Source organism: Linepithema humile, chromosome 2, assembly GCF_040581485.1.
Source record: "Linepithema humile isolate Giens D197 chromosome 2, Lhum_UNIL_v1.0, whole genome shotgun sequence".
Taxonomy (NCBI): domain Eukaryota; kingdom Metazoa; phylum Arthropoda; class Insecta; order Hymenoptera; family Formicidae; genus Linepithema; species Linepithema humile.
Window position 1 is genome coordinate 4025712 of NC_090129.1, and position 16566 is coordinate 4042277.

The 16566-nt window shown below is 32.4% G+C and overlaps 4 protein-coding genes across 8 annotated transcripts in view; 2 read left to right on the top strand and 2 right to left on the bottom strand.

The window, feature by feature from the left end:
* The window catches only part of jus (julius seizure), a 27722-nt gene extending 20636 nt beyond the window's left edge, over positions 1–7086 (top strand). For 2 of the 4 annotated variants that reach the window (XM_067350484.1, XM_012369910.2), the window contains exon 6: positions 350–7086. In XM_067350484.1, coding sequence (XP_067206585.1) covers positions 350–495 — 146 coding nt within the window. In that variant the 3' untranslated portion in view covers positions 496–7086. Of the gene's footprint in view, positions 1–252 lie in introns of all 4 variants that reach the window. The other 2 variants (XM_067350485.1, XM_012369912.2) reach the window with 2 other exon arrangements.
* LOC105673983 (zinc finger protein 830) lies at positions 6689–9964 on the bottom strand. 2 transcript variants are annotated; one of them, XM_067350492.1, is made up of 5 exons: positions 9715–9964; positions 8529–8997; positions 8257–8426; positions 7982–8169; positions 6689–7886 (listed from the first exon to the last, which is right to left on the bottom strand). In XM_067350492.1, the coding sequence occupies exons 1-4, from the start codon at positions 9816–9818 to the stop codon at positions 8028–8030; spliced, it is 885 nt and encodes a 294-aa protein (XP_067206593.1). In that variant the 5' UTR covers positions 9819–9964; the 3' UTR covers positions 6689–7886; positions 7982–8027. The 2 variants fall into 2 exon arrangements, with proteins under 2 accessions (XP_067206593.1, XP_012225427.1); XM_012370004.2 differs by having other exon boundaries at positions 6689–8169.
* A 120-nt stretch (positions 9965–10084) lies between these two features.
* On the top strand, positions 10085–12091 carry Mesh1 (Metazoan SpoT homolog-1). Its single transcript, XM_012370006.2, has 3 exons — positions 10085–10318; positions 10675–11006; positions 11098–12091. Exons 1-3 carry the CDS (start codon positions 10123–10125, stop codon positions 11188–11190), a joined length of 621 nt encoding a protein of 206 aa, XP_012225429.2. The 5' UTR covers positions 10085–10122; the 3' UTR covers positions 11191–12091.
* On the bottom strand, positions 11063–14969 carry LOC105673982 (probable phosphoserine aminotransferase). The gene is made up of 8 exons (XM_012370003.2): positions 14619–14969; positions 13164–13294; positions 12879–12991; positions 12644–12805; positions 12480–12574; positions 12159–12328; positions 11636–11896; positions 11063–11539 (listed from the first exon to the last, which is right to left on the bottom strand). Exons 1-8 carry the CDS (start codon positions 14685–14687, stop codon positions 11425–11427), a joined length of 1116 nt encoding a protein of 371 aa, XP_012225426.2. The 5' UTR covers positions 14688–14969; the 3' UTR covers positions 11063–11424.
* Positions 14970–16566: the final 1597 nt, after the last annotated feature.

Here is a 16566-nt window from a genome sequence, read left to right on the forward strand (position 1 = left end):
ATAAAAGTAAACGAATTAAATTAGTTATATATTTCAAAAAGTAGAAATATAAAGAATGTTCCAGAAAAAGTTACTTGTTTTTAAGCAAATAGATTTTCGAATTTGGTTTCGAATTAAGGATTAAATACAAAATAAAATATTTTAGCATGCTACATATCATTAAATGCACACACATTCATACACACACATGCATTTATTTCACATTGTGACGATTGACTATTTTGCTCTGATTGATGCGTTTTTTCCGCGCAGGTCTTCATGCTTAAAGTTATTCTGGCTTTTCGTGTCGTGCTGCCGCGCTATCGCGCCATAGCACGCGATACTTTAGCAAGAAAATCTCTGTCGCCAGGGTCACGCACAGGATCGCGACGCGGGAGTCGCACCAGCAGCGGAAACGCTTCGGCCGCTTCGGTGAAATCGCCAAATCATACGAACAACGTCACCGACCCGGTCCAGGAGAAGGTCACCGTCGAGATTCTCGACGCGAAGGTATAGATAGATGCGTCCTAGCGTCGCGATCAACATTTCCGTTTATCACCTTAGTCTCGCGTAGCCAAAGTACGGCGCATTATTAATCGCCGTCTAAATAAATCTTCAACCCGCAAATAATTGGTTCTCGGTCTTGTTTCCGTACAATGCAGAATAAAAAAATATTCGATAATGCAAATGTCATCGGCAAATACTTTTGCTGAGATTAACCCACTGACGATTTGTGAATGTTGAGATCTCGACGAGGTCGAGGCATAAATTGTCAGTAATTGGGATCGCCTAAATATCTATTGCGCCGCTTCAAGTAATAAGCAGAAAGCCATCTCGTTCAATTAATTGCAAAGAAATCTTTTTAGCGCGTCTCTCTTTTCTCAATTCTTCGTATCTAATAGAACGCATCGAATCTTAATTGATTTTCAATTAAATTTTCGCATTATCTGTTAAGATAATACAGAAACTTAATTAATATTGAATTAAAAAAACTGTTTCCTAAAAACAAAAAAATAACTCAAAACAAAAGAATAAACTAAATCTTGAATTATTCGAATGTTTATCACGCTGTTTTAATAATAGCGAGTACGAATGTAAAATTATCCGAATAGACTCAAATTGAACGACTAGCAGTATTTGAATAATTATTATAAGAATATCGAATTTTAATTTTGGGTATTAACTTGACGAGACATTAATAAGTCATTTTAAGAAGTGGGAAAATTATTTGGCTAGATGTTCACAATTATAAAGCGATTTGATACGCATCCGACACACCTGAGTTGCAAAATTATCGTAGAAGGTATTTCGAAAGGAAACTTTCTTTGAGAATATTACTGAAAATCAGTACGATAGTACACACTTGAGTCGAAAGAGATGAAAATTATCATATCTCTACACGATGACGACGTAACTTTGCCGCTCGTCCAATTAATCCACACGATTTATTACTTGTTCGCTTTGTGGTAACTGTTTCAATCGTTTCCGGAATCAAAGCGCGCCAATATAATAATTACGGCGATGGACAGTTATCGAAGCTCACACCTGCGACGTGAACAATTTTCGGACCAAGCGGTTTTGCACCGCATTCGATCGTTCTGTTTAACAGGGACACAGTCGCACATAATATGCAATTGATACGATCACACGTGTCAATATATCAGAGTTGCGTGAAGAACACGGTAGAATATCCCGCGAGGAATACATTGGAAAGAAGTGACAATGTTGTAAGTAATGTGATGATTCGTTAAGAAAGCAACCGTAGCGGGAAATAGCCATTAACTGCGATTAACTGTGAATTGTTGATTCATGCAGCAGTTAATTTCCGTTTCCACTGGGAGGAAAATAATAGGCAACAGGATGGCGGTTGTTCTTGATTGGTTGAATTTTCGCGGATAGGTAATGTTAAGGATTGACGAAAGCAAGTCATTCATAGTGTCGAAGCGATGATCAATACGATCAGACGCGCAAGCCTTCTCCTTGAAAGTTTTCTCGGTGCCATCGAGCCGCGGAAAAATGCCGATCGCGGGATCAATGATTTAATCCTTCACATCAGAGCTGTACAACTGGCTTTGCCTGCCGGGCACACTATGGCTAACCGATAGAGATTTCTGTATTTCTCGCTTGATTGAAAAACACGAATTGATAGGAAAGGGGATGAACGTGTGTGGATTATGAAACTAATAGGAAGTTAAAATAGAAATATAAACTAGTTACAAGGAAATGGAAAACTGTGCCTGCGAGAGCAGCGTAGCCCGAATTCAGTGAATTGTGAAGCTCTGCTTTATATCGATGCTGCGACTCGATCGGTTCGCGACAAGCCAACGCGAAAGGGACCAGAGAAGAATGTTTGAAGTGAAATGCGGAACTATAAAAGCGAGGCGCGTTGCCAGATTCATTAAGACGGTGCCACGCGGCGATAATCAAGCGCATTCGATCATACAATCGTAACTGTAGAACTTAATGATAATCACATTAATTAAACGTAATCGAAGCACAAGTAGACGACATTTCTTCGAGGTGCACAAATTTCTCTTAGAAGGAAGAAAACTAATGCTTAATGCAAACTTTCTCCTAGAAAGTAAAAACTTAACACATTAAGATTTAGAAGCTTTTTTGCTTATTTGGAAGGATTTATTATTAAGGGGAAAAAATAGAACACGAAAATTTGTAAAGCTATTCCTCGCTTATTTCGAAGAATATGTATTTTTTCTTCACTTATATCTACGAGATTATAAACTATATATAATATATATTATGAGAAAAATTAAAGAAATCATTCGGAAAACTTTGAGATTTTGAGAAATTTTATTTGGAAAACTTTATTCAAATAGAATGTTTCTCTTTTTCTCACCGTTTTATGGCACCGTGACAATAGTAAAAGATGGTAAAAATCTGTGTGCAGTATATCAGACACGTTTATACTAAATTAAACGAGCGATGATGAAAGAAAATAGAATGACTACGAATAAACACGTATATTTTTAGTTTGTTTCATGTATGACGGTGAGAATTTGACCTCTTATAGGATCAATATTTATATAGAAAATAGAATTGTCTCTGACGCAATTCTCGCAGCCGAACTTATCGCTAATGAGCTTGCCAATAATTAGATACAAAATCGAAATCAATAGCAACTCGTAGCGCTTCATTGAGAAATAAATTTGATTTATTAAACACACAAAAATAGAAGTAAGCGCCGAGCTCGATGCTGGTATTATGACATTGTAATTAACAGAACGCAAAGTTACACATCAGATCGGGTGGCTTTTTATTCATTAGCGATAAGCAAGAGAAGAGGGGATTGAAAAGACAACAAATATTAAAAGACACGATTCTTTAAAGCAAGCGGATTATAAATCTAGTTTGTAGTGATCCAATAGCAAATCCAAAAAATGCGCATATAATCCACATAAAAATGTATTTTAGAATGATGGGAACATTGCTAATAACGTAAGAATTAGTCTATCATTATCGCTTTTCCCTCCTAATAGCTTCTTTATTCTCTAAAACACAAATTGAGCTGCGTTTCATTTCGGATTTTCATGTTCACGGCGTATTTTGATGGTTAAAAATGCCTCCCCCTTTTACATTGTTAGAGATACTACACTACATGTAATTGATGAATATCGTATTTGCATTTGTCACGTCCAACCAAAAAGCCGCTAGACTCTTACCGGATATTACATGGGAAGGGGTCCTTTTCTAGCGCGACCAAAACCATCGCGATTACCTTTCGACATAGACACGTGATTTTATACGAATATCTTATTAATCGCACAAGAGTACATCTTGGTATCGAAAGCTTGCAATGCCCGTACGCGATAGAATTGTGCGAACAGGTTGAGCGACGGTAGTCCAGTACGATTGTATTTCAACAATTTAGTGCCTGCGCTGTCGCGTTTATAGTGATAGATCGAAATCTATTGATCGAGTTATTAACAAGTACAGATACATATATTCATATATATATATATATATGTGTGCATACACATTCACGCGAGATGATCTATAAAACAAATGCGTATATATATATATACACAATTATTAATGAAAGCTTGGCACTACCTGCACTATTTGTAAATTACGTCTGTAACGCCTAGCGACTGTCTCCACTCTGTGATCCATGTGCAATACATAGCTGCGATTATTCTCGCGAGCATTGTCGTGATTATTGTTATTCTTATTATTACTCACTATTACTGTCGCTATTATTACCATTGTTAATATAGTTGCTGTCGCTATTATAGTCGCTCCTACGAAGGAGTCCTGCAAATGACTCGCTTAAGTATCATCCCGCACCTGACATTGTCTGTGTTTAAATTCTGTCACTTTTATAGGCGCGTATTTTGCGATACCAGCCGATATAGTTCCATATATTTGGGTCGAAGGAAACCATTAAAAATATTTTTAACGCAAAGGAAAATGTGTATATGACAAAGCAAAAGTATCGCCGTCACATGCTTTCTAACTAAAATGTGTGCGTGTAATTTAGCGAGTAAGATTGGATAATTGATCAACGTCGCCGAGAAATTGGAACGATCCAGAAAAGAAATTTGGGGAAGATTTCTCTTGCAGGGTCTCGCAGTTTCGGGCGATGTTGCTGTTAGAGTACTACATAATAAGTTTAAGCTACTACCTAAAGAGCACCCATAATCTATCGTATGATGAATCTATACAAAAATTTATATGTATTCATCGCCAGCACAATGAGAATGAATTTTTCCTTTCCTCGAGCTTTAAGATAACTATCGATAGGGTAATTGACGCTTCGACGATGCGGAAGTGTTCTCTAAATCACTCTAATTACTAAATTACTCTAAACTTACTCGATATCATTTATATAACGAGTATATTCATGAGCAAGTTTGCGCACAGACTTTTCTCTCCGCCCTTAAATAAAGAAAGAAAAAGAAATAACGAAAAAAAAAAAAAGTAAAGACGGAACAAGCAGAGTGCCTATTCTTTATCATTCCAAGACGCTCGCTCACTTTTGTAAATCTTTAACTCTAACAAATAAGGAATCAAGCCACACGTTTTTGCACACTCCACGATCGTTTCTCTCGGCAAAGGCTCGACGATAATAAAGACATTTTCTAAAATGTTAAGTACTTATATGTAACGTCGATGGTGCAAAGTGATTTTCTTATTTGACGGATTGATTTATCCGACAGATCGCGATGATAAACATAGACAAATGATAATCACACGAAGTAATTGTTCACTTGTTAGAACTAATTTTGTTTTATACAGAGAATCTTTCAAAATGTATACTGTAATTAGCTGGTTTCAATCTTAATCACCGGCCGCTGAGCATTATTAATCGCTGAACAATTCATAAACGGTATAGAAACTTTAGTAAACTTATAGTATTTGCATTGTGCGCATTATCGCGTGCCAAACCGATCTATTATGCTATCGTTGATCGACAAACCCGTCACTATTGACGCAGTTGTAATCATTTTAATGACCAAATCAATCACAATGATGACTGTAGATTAGAGTGCTCGAGAATTTCTTAATAGTGAGGGATAGAGATAACGCGGCGAATGATGCAATGGGGAATGACGTCGTGATCCAAATATGGGGAAGTGTTTGGATCTCGTCGCTTATTCCTGAAGAATATTTAAGAAGAAAGACTCGACACGCGGAAAGAAACGTCAAATTACACGATCTATAATTATTTATTGACGAATATATAATCACGAGATTATAAGAGAAAAGCCATTAACAATCGTAGAAAGGGTGCAGAATTAGAGACTATTTAATTAGAGTATGTTTGAAGAGTTTCTAAATAAGATCTTTCTCTTCGATTCACTTGGATTGACTAGCTGCGATCTAGTGTTTTTTAGAGTATCGTAAATGCGCGTGATATTATTGTATTCCGAAATTGTACAGTCATTTAATGACGACTATTGTCGACGATCCGATCGGCGAGAAAAGGTGGCAGTCAGTCGATTTAACGAAACGATGATTACTTCGATAACGAACACGCAAACGCGATCAACGATATTTTTGGACGATTTCGAAAAACAATCTTTCATCGAGTACAATGTCCCTACGACGCGCGTGTTTCTAATTTCTTATCTTGCGATTTTTGCGTATCTTTAAACTCAGCACGGATATCGTCACCCAATATTGTACTTCTACTTGTATGGTAAATATTAATTACTGCGTGATTTGTATCCTTAAGCTGACAAAGTAAGTTTCTTTCTTACGCAATTAACAGCGATAAGATTTAATCTTAAGCTCTAAAATTGTTTGTTTTTAAGAGAAACTATGCGATACGCATATTAACATTCTATTATTAAGCTTTTGCGGATCGCTAAAATTTGATCGTATTATGTATATCTTTAAACTTTACGCTTGCATTTACTATTATCTACGAGGTAAGTAGAACTACTGTCTATCTTACCGTTGCTCGAGTAGCATCGTCGACGGTATTCACGACACATTGTGACCTAATCGTAAGATACAAATTTTTAATAATAATATTTAAAATAAAAAATAAAAAAGGAAAAATTATATATATATATACGACGCGTAGATTACGTTGATAAATGCGGATTTATGCGATAAATAAGTTTACACATGTGTGTAAACTCTATATTACAACGCTAATAGTATCTAAGGATATCTATTTAGTAATTTTAGGCAACAACTGACAAAATCTCAAACAATTGCGATTGTATTGTAGGTATCATTGGAAAATTGATATATATATATATATATATATATATATATATATATATATATATTGGGTAATCTAAAAGCGCGTTAAACGCGATAGCATATATAGACATGTTATGATTGGGTGCGGGTAAAATATACACGCGAGTCCCTTTTTTTCCAGTCCTCAATATTTTATAAACTCTGGTATGCAAAATGAAAATGAATATTGTCGAACTATATGACCTACATCGTAATTACTCATATTGACTTTATTAGCGGCTTAGCGTACCTCATAATCTTTATATATCATACTTTTCATATTATATTATAGCTTACAACGATTAATAAGTAATCTATACCAAATGTATCTAAAATTCAATTATATTCTGATTCTTCAAATTCATTTTAATAAAATCTTAATACACTATGTATGAATTAGTTGTTCTTCACTTCTCGCAAGAGAAAAAAGATTTTAAAAATACATTTTTCTTTATCTAAACCGAACTCCATGGAGCCACCGATTTGAATATTTCATTCTGCGGCCCTATTTACTCTCTGTTTTAATTTTTACATATTTTTATATTTGCATATTACAATATGCGAAATATTAAAATGCTTTAAATCCCAGGAAAGCGTGATTGCATATTTTTATAATAAAAACAATATAAAAACGATCAAAGATATTGAAGTAATTTAAGCGTAGCATAGCCGCAATGACTAACGTGCAAAAATTAATTACTCATATTTTTGATGTCTCCTTTTCCTTCGGTCTTTTTTTTTAAGTGTCGAACGTATCTTACAATTAGTTCCGTGCGATAATATTCAATTTTACCTTTATTCTTATGTGACAAAGTACGCGTCCGGAGTGCCGTATAAAATGTGTGATAATAATCAACTGGATTTTCACGTGTTCCAATATTAAGAGGAAGAGGAAGTTCAGAAAATACATTGGGCGCCGGCGGAACAACTTTCAGGTCATTATTTATTATTAAAGTAACTTCAAAATAGTTTTCTATTGTCACATTTTCTTAAATGATATCAATAAGCGTTATTGAGAATTGAAAATCTCAGTTCTTTTCAACTCGACTCACGTTAACTCGCATAAACTTAGCGCGAGACACACGATCATCTTTTTTGATATATATACATACTCTTGATATTTATACATAGAACTCATACATAAGAATTTTTATATATAATAAATTTATTATATATATTCTTATTATTTATTATTCCTGCAATAGCATTTTAATAATAATTAAAGGAAAGATTACAATAAAACAAGTTAAGACAAGTTAAAAAGACTTATAACTTTATATAAATGACTTACCAGAATCAATACTATATTTACAAAATAATAGGACGTATAAAATATTTTAATTATATGAATTTTTTGTTCGCCAGTCCAGAAATTCGTCAAATTCTGCTTCATCACCGCTCGATATATCATCATCGATATTATCTTGTTTTCTATCGGTGCCTTGTACTTGTTCCATGTGCTTTGCGAGATCCAGTACTCTTTTATAAAAATTAATTTACAATTACACACATACTTCTTATATCATGTTAGAGTATTTGTCATATAAATGTTGAAAATGCATTTACCTAGACCAATGCCTCATTTGCTCCTCAATTTCCTCCATTTGTCTCTCTGTTGTGGCTTCTTCTTGATCATCGGCAATAATTTGTGCAGATTGTGCATCTTCTTCTTTAATTTCTTTTTGGTATTTTTCCCATTCTTCTTCCATAGGATCTTTATATTCAACATTACGTGCCTGAAAATATAAAATTACATATTATTTTGAATAGAAATATTATTAAATATTATTTTAAAGTAAGATTATAATTGTATATTTTTCATTTTATGACAATCTTACTTTAGCATCCTTCACTGGGTCATCAAAAAATCCTTCTGGAAGCGTAGCTGGACTTGTATCTTTTACTTTCTCTTTTTCTTTCTCTTCTTCTATTTTCATATGTTGTATATCTGGAGTTGTAGAATCTTTGTTCTCCGACTTTTGTATTACAGATTCATTGTTAACTTTGTTTAAATTATCATCGAAAAAATCAGCTGGTATGTTTGACTTCATATGCACTACTGGCTGAAAAGAATTTTTCAGTATTCCTTTTATCTTCTTATTTGAAACATTTTGAGCTGGAGATGGAGGTTCTTTAAATGTTGGAATATTAGGTGTCATTGCAGTGCTTTCTGTTTCCAGTTTAGTTTTCTTCGCTAATGCAATATTTTCCTTATGTACTTTGGAATTTAAGTGAACAGGCCAAACTGTTTCATTACGTATAATTGATTTGCATAAAATGCACATAAGCTGACCAGCATCTGTATACGTGTTTATCAGTGTTAAGGATCTCCAAAGTCAATTACAATATAATTATCTCACTAACAATATAAACAAATATATATTAATGATCATAAACAAATATATTGTCAACACATAATTTAACATAACAATCATAATATTTAACCCTTAGTCCCGACGGTTCTTTTCGGCACCTTTAATCCCGACTCATGGGTCGTTTGCGTCTTTGTGTTATTTGGATCAGTAAAAACGCTTTAAAAAATCTGAAAAAATTCATGGAGCTTCTTTCAACCTTCAACTTGAAGTCCCAATTATAATATTTCGATAAAAATTATTTTTTTATATAGTTTGTTATTAAGAAATGGAGGTACCTTACAGCACTTTGAAATTTCGCTTGGGTCGAAAACGACCCATGAGTCGAAACTAAGGGTTATAATATACCATCACAGTTACTCACACTTATCAATTCCTAATTATATCAATTTAATTTTAACAATATTCATATTATATTCATATTTTAAATAATATACTAAGTTATTGTTTGTTATTTACGTCAAGATTTAAAGAATTTTGAAAATTCTATAAAGAAAATTTAAATGTAGAAAAATCTTATAATAACAGTAATAATGTATGAATACTACTAATAAATTTTTAATAATAATGTGTCAATATATAATTGATAAGTTGAAAGTATGTTAATTTCGTATTATATTACAGAATTATAAATAATATATAAAAAGGATATTTTGCTAATGGTGAGTCAATTTTCTTCACTACACAGAGCTTCTTTCTGTGTTCGCTCATTGCCTTACGCAGATCATCCTGTGTTAATTTTCTTTTCAACGACATTTTCAACGATTTGACTAGATTTTTCACTAATTTACTACCGTTTGAACGATACAATGTCTTAATACAACTGAATGCAACAGACAACTTGTAGGTTATGTTTTGGTTGCTATTTGAATCATGGAGTGCGTTCCGAAATGTGCGTTCCGTAATACATGTCTTAAGCCTGCATCAGACTATGCAATTTGTTGCAGCAACTCGCAAGCGATCTAGTAAACTACTAAAAATGCACCATACAGCACACAACATTTCTAGTGATTTACTAGATCGTTTAACCTCACATTTATATTATACTGAATAAACCGGCATGGAAGGCAGTGCACGATCAGCAACATGTGTCGATTTCTCTAAAAGTTGTGAACATTGTGAAAAATGTATAAAAAAGTTATCAGAAGAAGAACTGTTATCGCTAATAATAAGATGCGTCAATTTTGCCGCGGAGAAACATCGGAATCAAAGAAGAAAGGATGTTGATCAAACGCCATACATAAACCATCCTTTAGGTTTGTTTATGTAGCCAAAGCGATTTACGTAAATTATATATATGATATCCCAAAAATCACATTTTTTTCAATTTAGTGACAAATATTAATTATATTTTTTTTTTATTGATATTTGATAGCAAAATATAAATAATTGTGAAATTCTTCATATTGAAAGTTAAATATCAAGAAAGTACAAATAGTAAAATTATATTTTTAACAGAATTCTGAGAATTATATATACTTGGATAAAAATTGAATTTTATTTACAAGTAGAATGTATATTTTAATATATTTTACAAGGCAAAATTAGTAAAATAAATTTCTATCAGAAATATATTGACGTGGAATAATATGAATTAATTTTATTTTTTTAGGAGTTGCAAATATTTTAATACAAGAAGGTAAGATTTTTGAACCAGTGGTGATTCTAGCAGCAATCTTACATGACACTGTGGAGGATACAAATACTACATTTGCGGAAATTGAAAAAGAATTTGGACATGAAGTTTGTCAGGTGGTCCAAGAAGTGACTGATGACAAATCATTGCCAAAAGCTGAACGTAAACGGTTACAAGTAGAACATGCTTTCCATATATCTCGTGAGGCAAAATTAGTAAAATTGGCTGATAAGCTATATAATTTGAGAGATCTTGAAAAAAGCACACCTATTGGTTGGACAAGTGAAAGAGTGAAGGAATATTTTAAAGTAAAGTATTTTTATCATCAAAGATAATAGAAACTATAGAAGATATTACTTCAACATTACATCTAAATTTTTTTATTTTTGTTTAATTCAGTGGGCAAAAGCTGTTATAGATGGATGTCGCAATACTAATGCCAATTTGGAAAGAGAATTAGATGTACTGTTTGCTCATCATATAATTCAATAAAAAAAGAATTGCTATAAATCGTATAAAATCGTATATGTGATAAAGTTGCAAATGTAATAAGATAATGATAATTAATTTTAAAAAATACATATTTCAAATATATATGAAAAATTGTTGTATACCATATGTATGTTATATAGCTATGCATATAACTATAAACATTTACAACTAATATTTTTTAGTAAACTTTTTAAATTTGATATTAAATTTTTTTTTAAACATTAAAATTATTTTTTAGAGCGTTTTTTTGTGATATTCATTGTAAAACCATTTCATGTAATTGGCCAATGTTTCCGCTTCTTCTTCACTAATTGCGTTATACAAAGATGCACGTATTCCACCAACTGATCTGTAAACAGCATAATTTGAAACAGGGAGATTGTTGTTATTTAAGTGCGGTTATATTTATAATTTATTTTGATTTTTACTGACAATTTTTACTGACCTGTGACCCTTCAGCTGCAGCATGCCACGAGTTGCAGCACCAGCAAGAAATTCTTTTTCCAATTCTTCGTCACCGTTTTTTATTCTAAGCGGAATATTCATTTTACTACGTGCATCTGGCTTGACGGGACACGTATAAAAACCTTCTGATGTATTAATAATGTCGTATATCTTGTCGCTTTTCTTCTTCGCAAAATTCTGCATACCTTTGACTCCACCTTTTCGTTTGATCCATTCAAATACCAAACCCACTACATATATCCTAAAATAGTTGAGTTATACAGTTATAAGATGTATAAGTATTACGAACTGAAAATGTAACATAAGAGAAGATTAAATGTCGTACATTCACACAGAGAATTATGAGATTTATGAGATAGAAAAAAATGTAAGGAATATTTTCTTTTTGTAACTTTTCCAGATAGATATAGAAATATAACGTTCTTGAATTTTTTTATATTTGTTATAGTCATTTTCGTCATATTTTCACTTATGTTCCGTTCTTATATGCAGTCAATACTCACTGGAAAACGGGCGGAGTGTTGTGCAAAGAGTTATCATTTGCCATAACGGTAAAATTTAACACTGTCGGACAAATGTCCATGGGACGACCGAGCACGTCGTCTCGCACGATCACTAAAGTGACTCCAGCGGGTCCTATATTTTTTTGCGCACCCGCAAATATTATTGCAAACTAAAAGAAAATGTATAATATATCATAATATAATTATAATTATAAATTATATAGATAGCCCAAACGAAGTTATTACTATCGTATCGTTTTGGAATTTCTCTACATTATAAACAAAATTTCTTGCAATTCGCTTTCAACCAAGAAATCCTACCTTAGATACGTCGAATGGTTTCGTAAGTATATTGGACGACATGTCGGCGACAAGCGGTACACCATTTGTTTCCGGAATGTAATTAAATTCAATTCCTGGAAGTATTTATTTTGGTATAGTGTTGAAGCAATGAAACAAACCAATTTTTAAAGCGTATTTTTTACCATGCACGGTCTCGTTGTCGCAATAGTAAACGTATGACGCATTCGGATCCAAGTTCCAAGTTGAAGAATCTGGGATTTCCGTGTACTTTGTCGTTTTAGGCAGCACCATGTTCACTTTTCCGTACTTGGCTGCTTCTTTCGCCGCTTTAGCCGACCAAGCGCCTACACAAATGTGCTTTATTGTAATATTATTGCTTTGTTGAAAATTGAAAAGCTAACTGCATTTATTGCTCACCGGTTACGAAGTAGTCCGCGGTGCCGGTGTGCATGATATTCAAAGGAACTGCCGCGAACATTCCGGTGCCGCCTCCTTGCATGAACAGGATTTTGTAATTGTCGGGAACATTTCTTTAAAGGACGGATTTTTTGTAAAAATTGTCATACATATCGAGGAACATTAAGGCTTCTGAGCATATAAGATTTATAATACAAATCGTATTGTAATTTGTATCACAAAAAGTGTATGTGCACTTTTGAAATAAGAAGCTTTTGCATGATCTGATTTTGATTTTTGACTTACAGAATATCTCGTAGTGTTGCCTGTGCATCATCGATAACGTTTTTAAAGTCATTTGATCGATGACTTAACTCAAGAATGCTGATTTGTGTATTTCCATATGCGAGTAATTCCCTCTGAACGTCTTTTAGAACCTGTAAATGATAGAGTAAGTCCGGTTAACCGACACATGCGTTAGTTCAATGAACGCGATTGACCTGCATTCATTCTATCTCTTTGGTCTAGTATCAATAATTATTTTTACAAGCACAGTGATTACTTCAATAATGTAAAATATGCGATTTGCAGCATTCCAGCAGCATTTACGCTTATCATGCAAGCGAAAAAATCAGATTATTTGTTCTGGTAAAACAATGATGCGCGAATACATGGCTGTTTATTCATCGATAATAACATATTCGAAATTTTCCTTTGTAAGTTGCAAAAATTATTAATTTTTTGTATTCTACACATATAAAATATTTCAATATTATATAATATAAAATTTTTTATATGTTGTTATCAAAATTTTAATAATTTGATTTACAAGTGCAAAATTTTTAGCAGTGCAAATCCAGAAGCTATCTGTGCACAGTTGTTGTGTTCGTCGTATCTTGGGAGAACAGTAATATGTCTTTATAATGTCAATTAGGTCAAATTACAGCTGGAATGTTTTTGTAATTTTACGTTACATAGAAGCAGTAGCCATTAATTTTTCCTTACATACTCTGCGTGCCAATTAAGTAGTGAAACTGAATTTTTTTCTCAACAACTGGCAATACTATAAAAATAACTACATCAGCCGAGAGTTACATCCTTATCTTCAGATAAAGTTTCAACTTGGTGACGTTAACACGTGTGATTCCTCAATCATTTGTGTAATCGTGTGTTTCAGTGATGTGTCACGAAAATGGAATACAAGAATATCGTTAAATAATGAGATAAGAATTATTATATCAAAACGAAGAACTGTATTTGTAATTGTCAATTACAGATACAGTCACAGATTCAAAATAATCTCCCTCCACACAACGTTTACCTACTTAAGAAAAAAATTCAGTCTCATTACTTAATTGGCACACCGTGACTGCGTTATATCTTTATCGCTCATTAAAATAAGGATAAAACGACATAATATACGCTGATAGCGCGCTCCCCGCAGCCTGTGTATATTATATATTTGCCATTAAAATACCATGCAAACTGTACATATATATACATATTTCTATATAATTTTATTATAAAATAAAAATTTTCAATATTGCTATTTTTTAAATAAATATGCAAAATATTACTATTATGTTTCTTAATCATTAATTTATATTTTCAATTAGCTTATGATTTTATCTAAAAAAAGCATGCTAAAAATATTGAAAAATTACTTTTAAAATTCATTATTTGTAAAAACAATTTCTATTCATCAATTGTATATCAATTTTTATCGAACTAACGCAAATATAAGAACAATTTTTCACATACCTCATGTGGCAATTTAGCCGGACCGGCACCGAAATTGATGACTTCAGCTTTATTATTTTGATCGGTCATAATTCGTGTGGTCGATTCAAACAGACAGAACGAAACAGACTAAACTGGATAGAAGATCGAAACAAGTGGTGCCAAGCAGCAGTAACAGTTGTTATCGTACTTTCGTTATCGTTTAGCTTGTGGGGGGTCTTACAGTATCAACAATTTCACTTTTTCGATTTCCACTTTATCTTTCTACTCGCATTCTTTTCGAGACAAGCGCGATTTGTGACGATCGAGACGAGATTGACGAAGCATCTGCAGACACTGTCTGCAGTCTGTTTGCTTTGATCTTATTAAGCGAATGGCATACAGAGTGCCTCAAAACAACTTTCGTCAAGGTTCCATGATCAACACAGTATACAGTACGTTCCAAAATATAATTTCTTGTAGCATTATGTTACAATGAAATACATGGTTGTGAAATTTATCGAAATTATTATAAGTAATTTTGAAGAAGTAGAAGAACGTATTCAACTATTATGAAAAAAAAACTGATAAATTAGTTATACTTTTTAATAGATATAAAATGTGTGATGTAAAGTTGTATATGTGAATAATTCAATTTACATTTTAATTTTACAATGTAAAACTATTATTTAATTCGGCAATATATACACATATTACAAAAATAAAAAAATTATTATATACTAAATAAATGTGCAAAAATCTTCAAATAATTTATTTGTTATAAATAATTTAATTAACTGCACTATAATTTAATTAATGTTAAGTAAGTAATCTACAATTTTGTATAAATCACGATTGATAAATTTACTCAAATGAGAGTTTTCGTAATCTAACGCAAGTTAGCAGCATCGTACAGATCAACTGATATAAAGACATTTATCATTTGAAAGTATTGATTTTAGATAACATTTCAGTGTTAACAAATCATATATTTAAACAATTTTTATTTATTATAATTTCTTTTTCTGTTTTCTGCAAAAATACTTATCAATTTAAAAATGCATTTTTGAGGATTTTTTTGTATAATAAATTTATTAGATATTTTTTCATTTGAGTAAATATTAAAGAAAAATTTTAATATATTAAAACTTATTTATCATTATAATTACATTAAACTTCAGCATCATACGTATATATAAATCTATAAATATGTAGAAATACTAACCACGATGTAAGCTTTATCAGTTGATTAGTTTAGATTAGATACGTATAGGTCACGGTTAGGTAACAAGACTACGTAAGCTTCATAAAAATGAATCACGCCACTATTGAGAGCACGATTTAATCAACAGAGAATTTATCAAAAGTGAATTCACGATTAAATACTTGGATATACATTTATCAATTTGTTCATTATCTATTTTGAGTTAATCACTTCAAAAGATGATAAATATATCTATTAAGATGTTTATTGCAAAATTAAAATATGTTTATCAGAAAAAGTTCAAAATTTCTAATGTTTAGTGGAATTGTTTTGTTTCTTTTCTTTACAGGCTTAAAAAAAACCTCCATTTTTTATGTACATAGAATATACATGAGTATGCACGCGTATAGGGTTCAACGAAGAGAGCCTACAACAGAAAGAGACAAAATAATTCGAATGTTCTCATTGTCTGACCGTACTTGAGTAGCATGGCGCTTTCCAGTTTGTATAGAGTTTAGTGGACAGGACTTATGGACGAGAACTGATCTTTATGATGTGAGTGAGAATAAATGAAAAAGTGACTGTGCGAGTGAGTAAAATAGATGAATATCGGAAGATTACTCATTGCACTAAACAAACCAACCAGTAAAGACCCTAGAAGTAGGGTCTCTAATATGGACTGCGTTCCGAAATTCAGTGCCAGTACTGAAAATCTACAATATACGTGACGTAAACTATAGATTTTCAGTACTGGCAGTGAATTTCGGATCGCAGCCATGATACTCA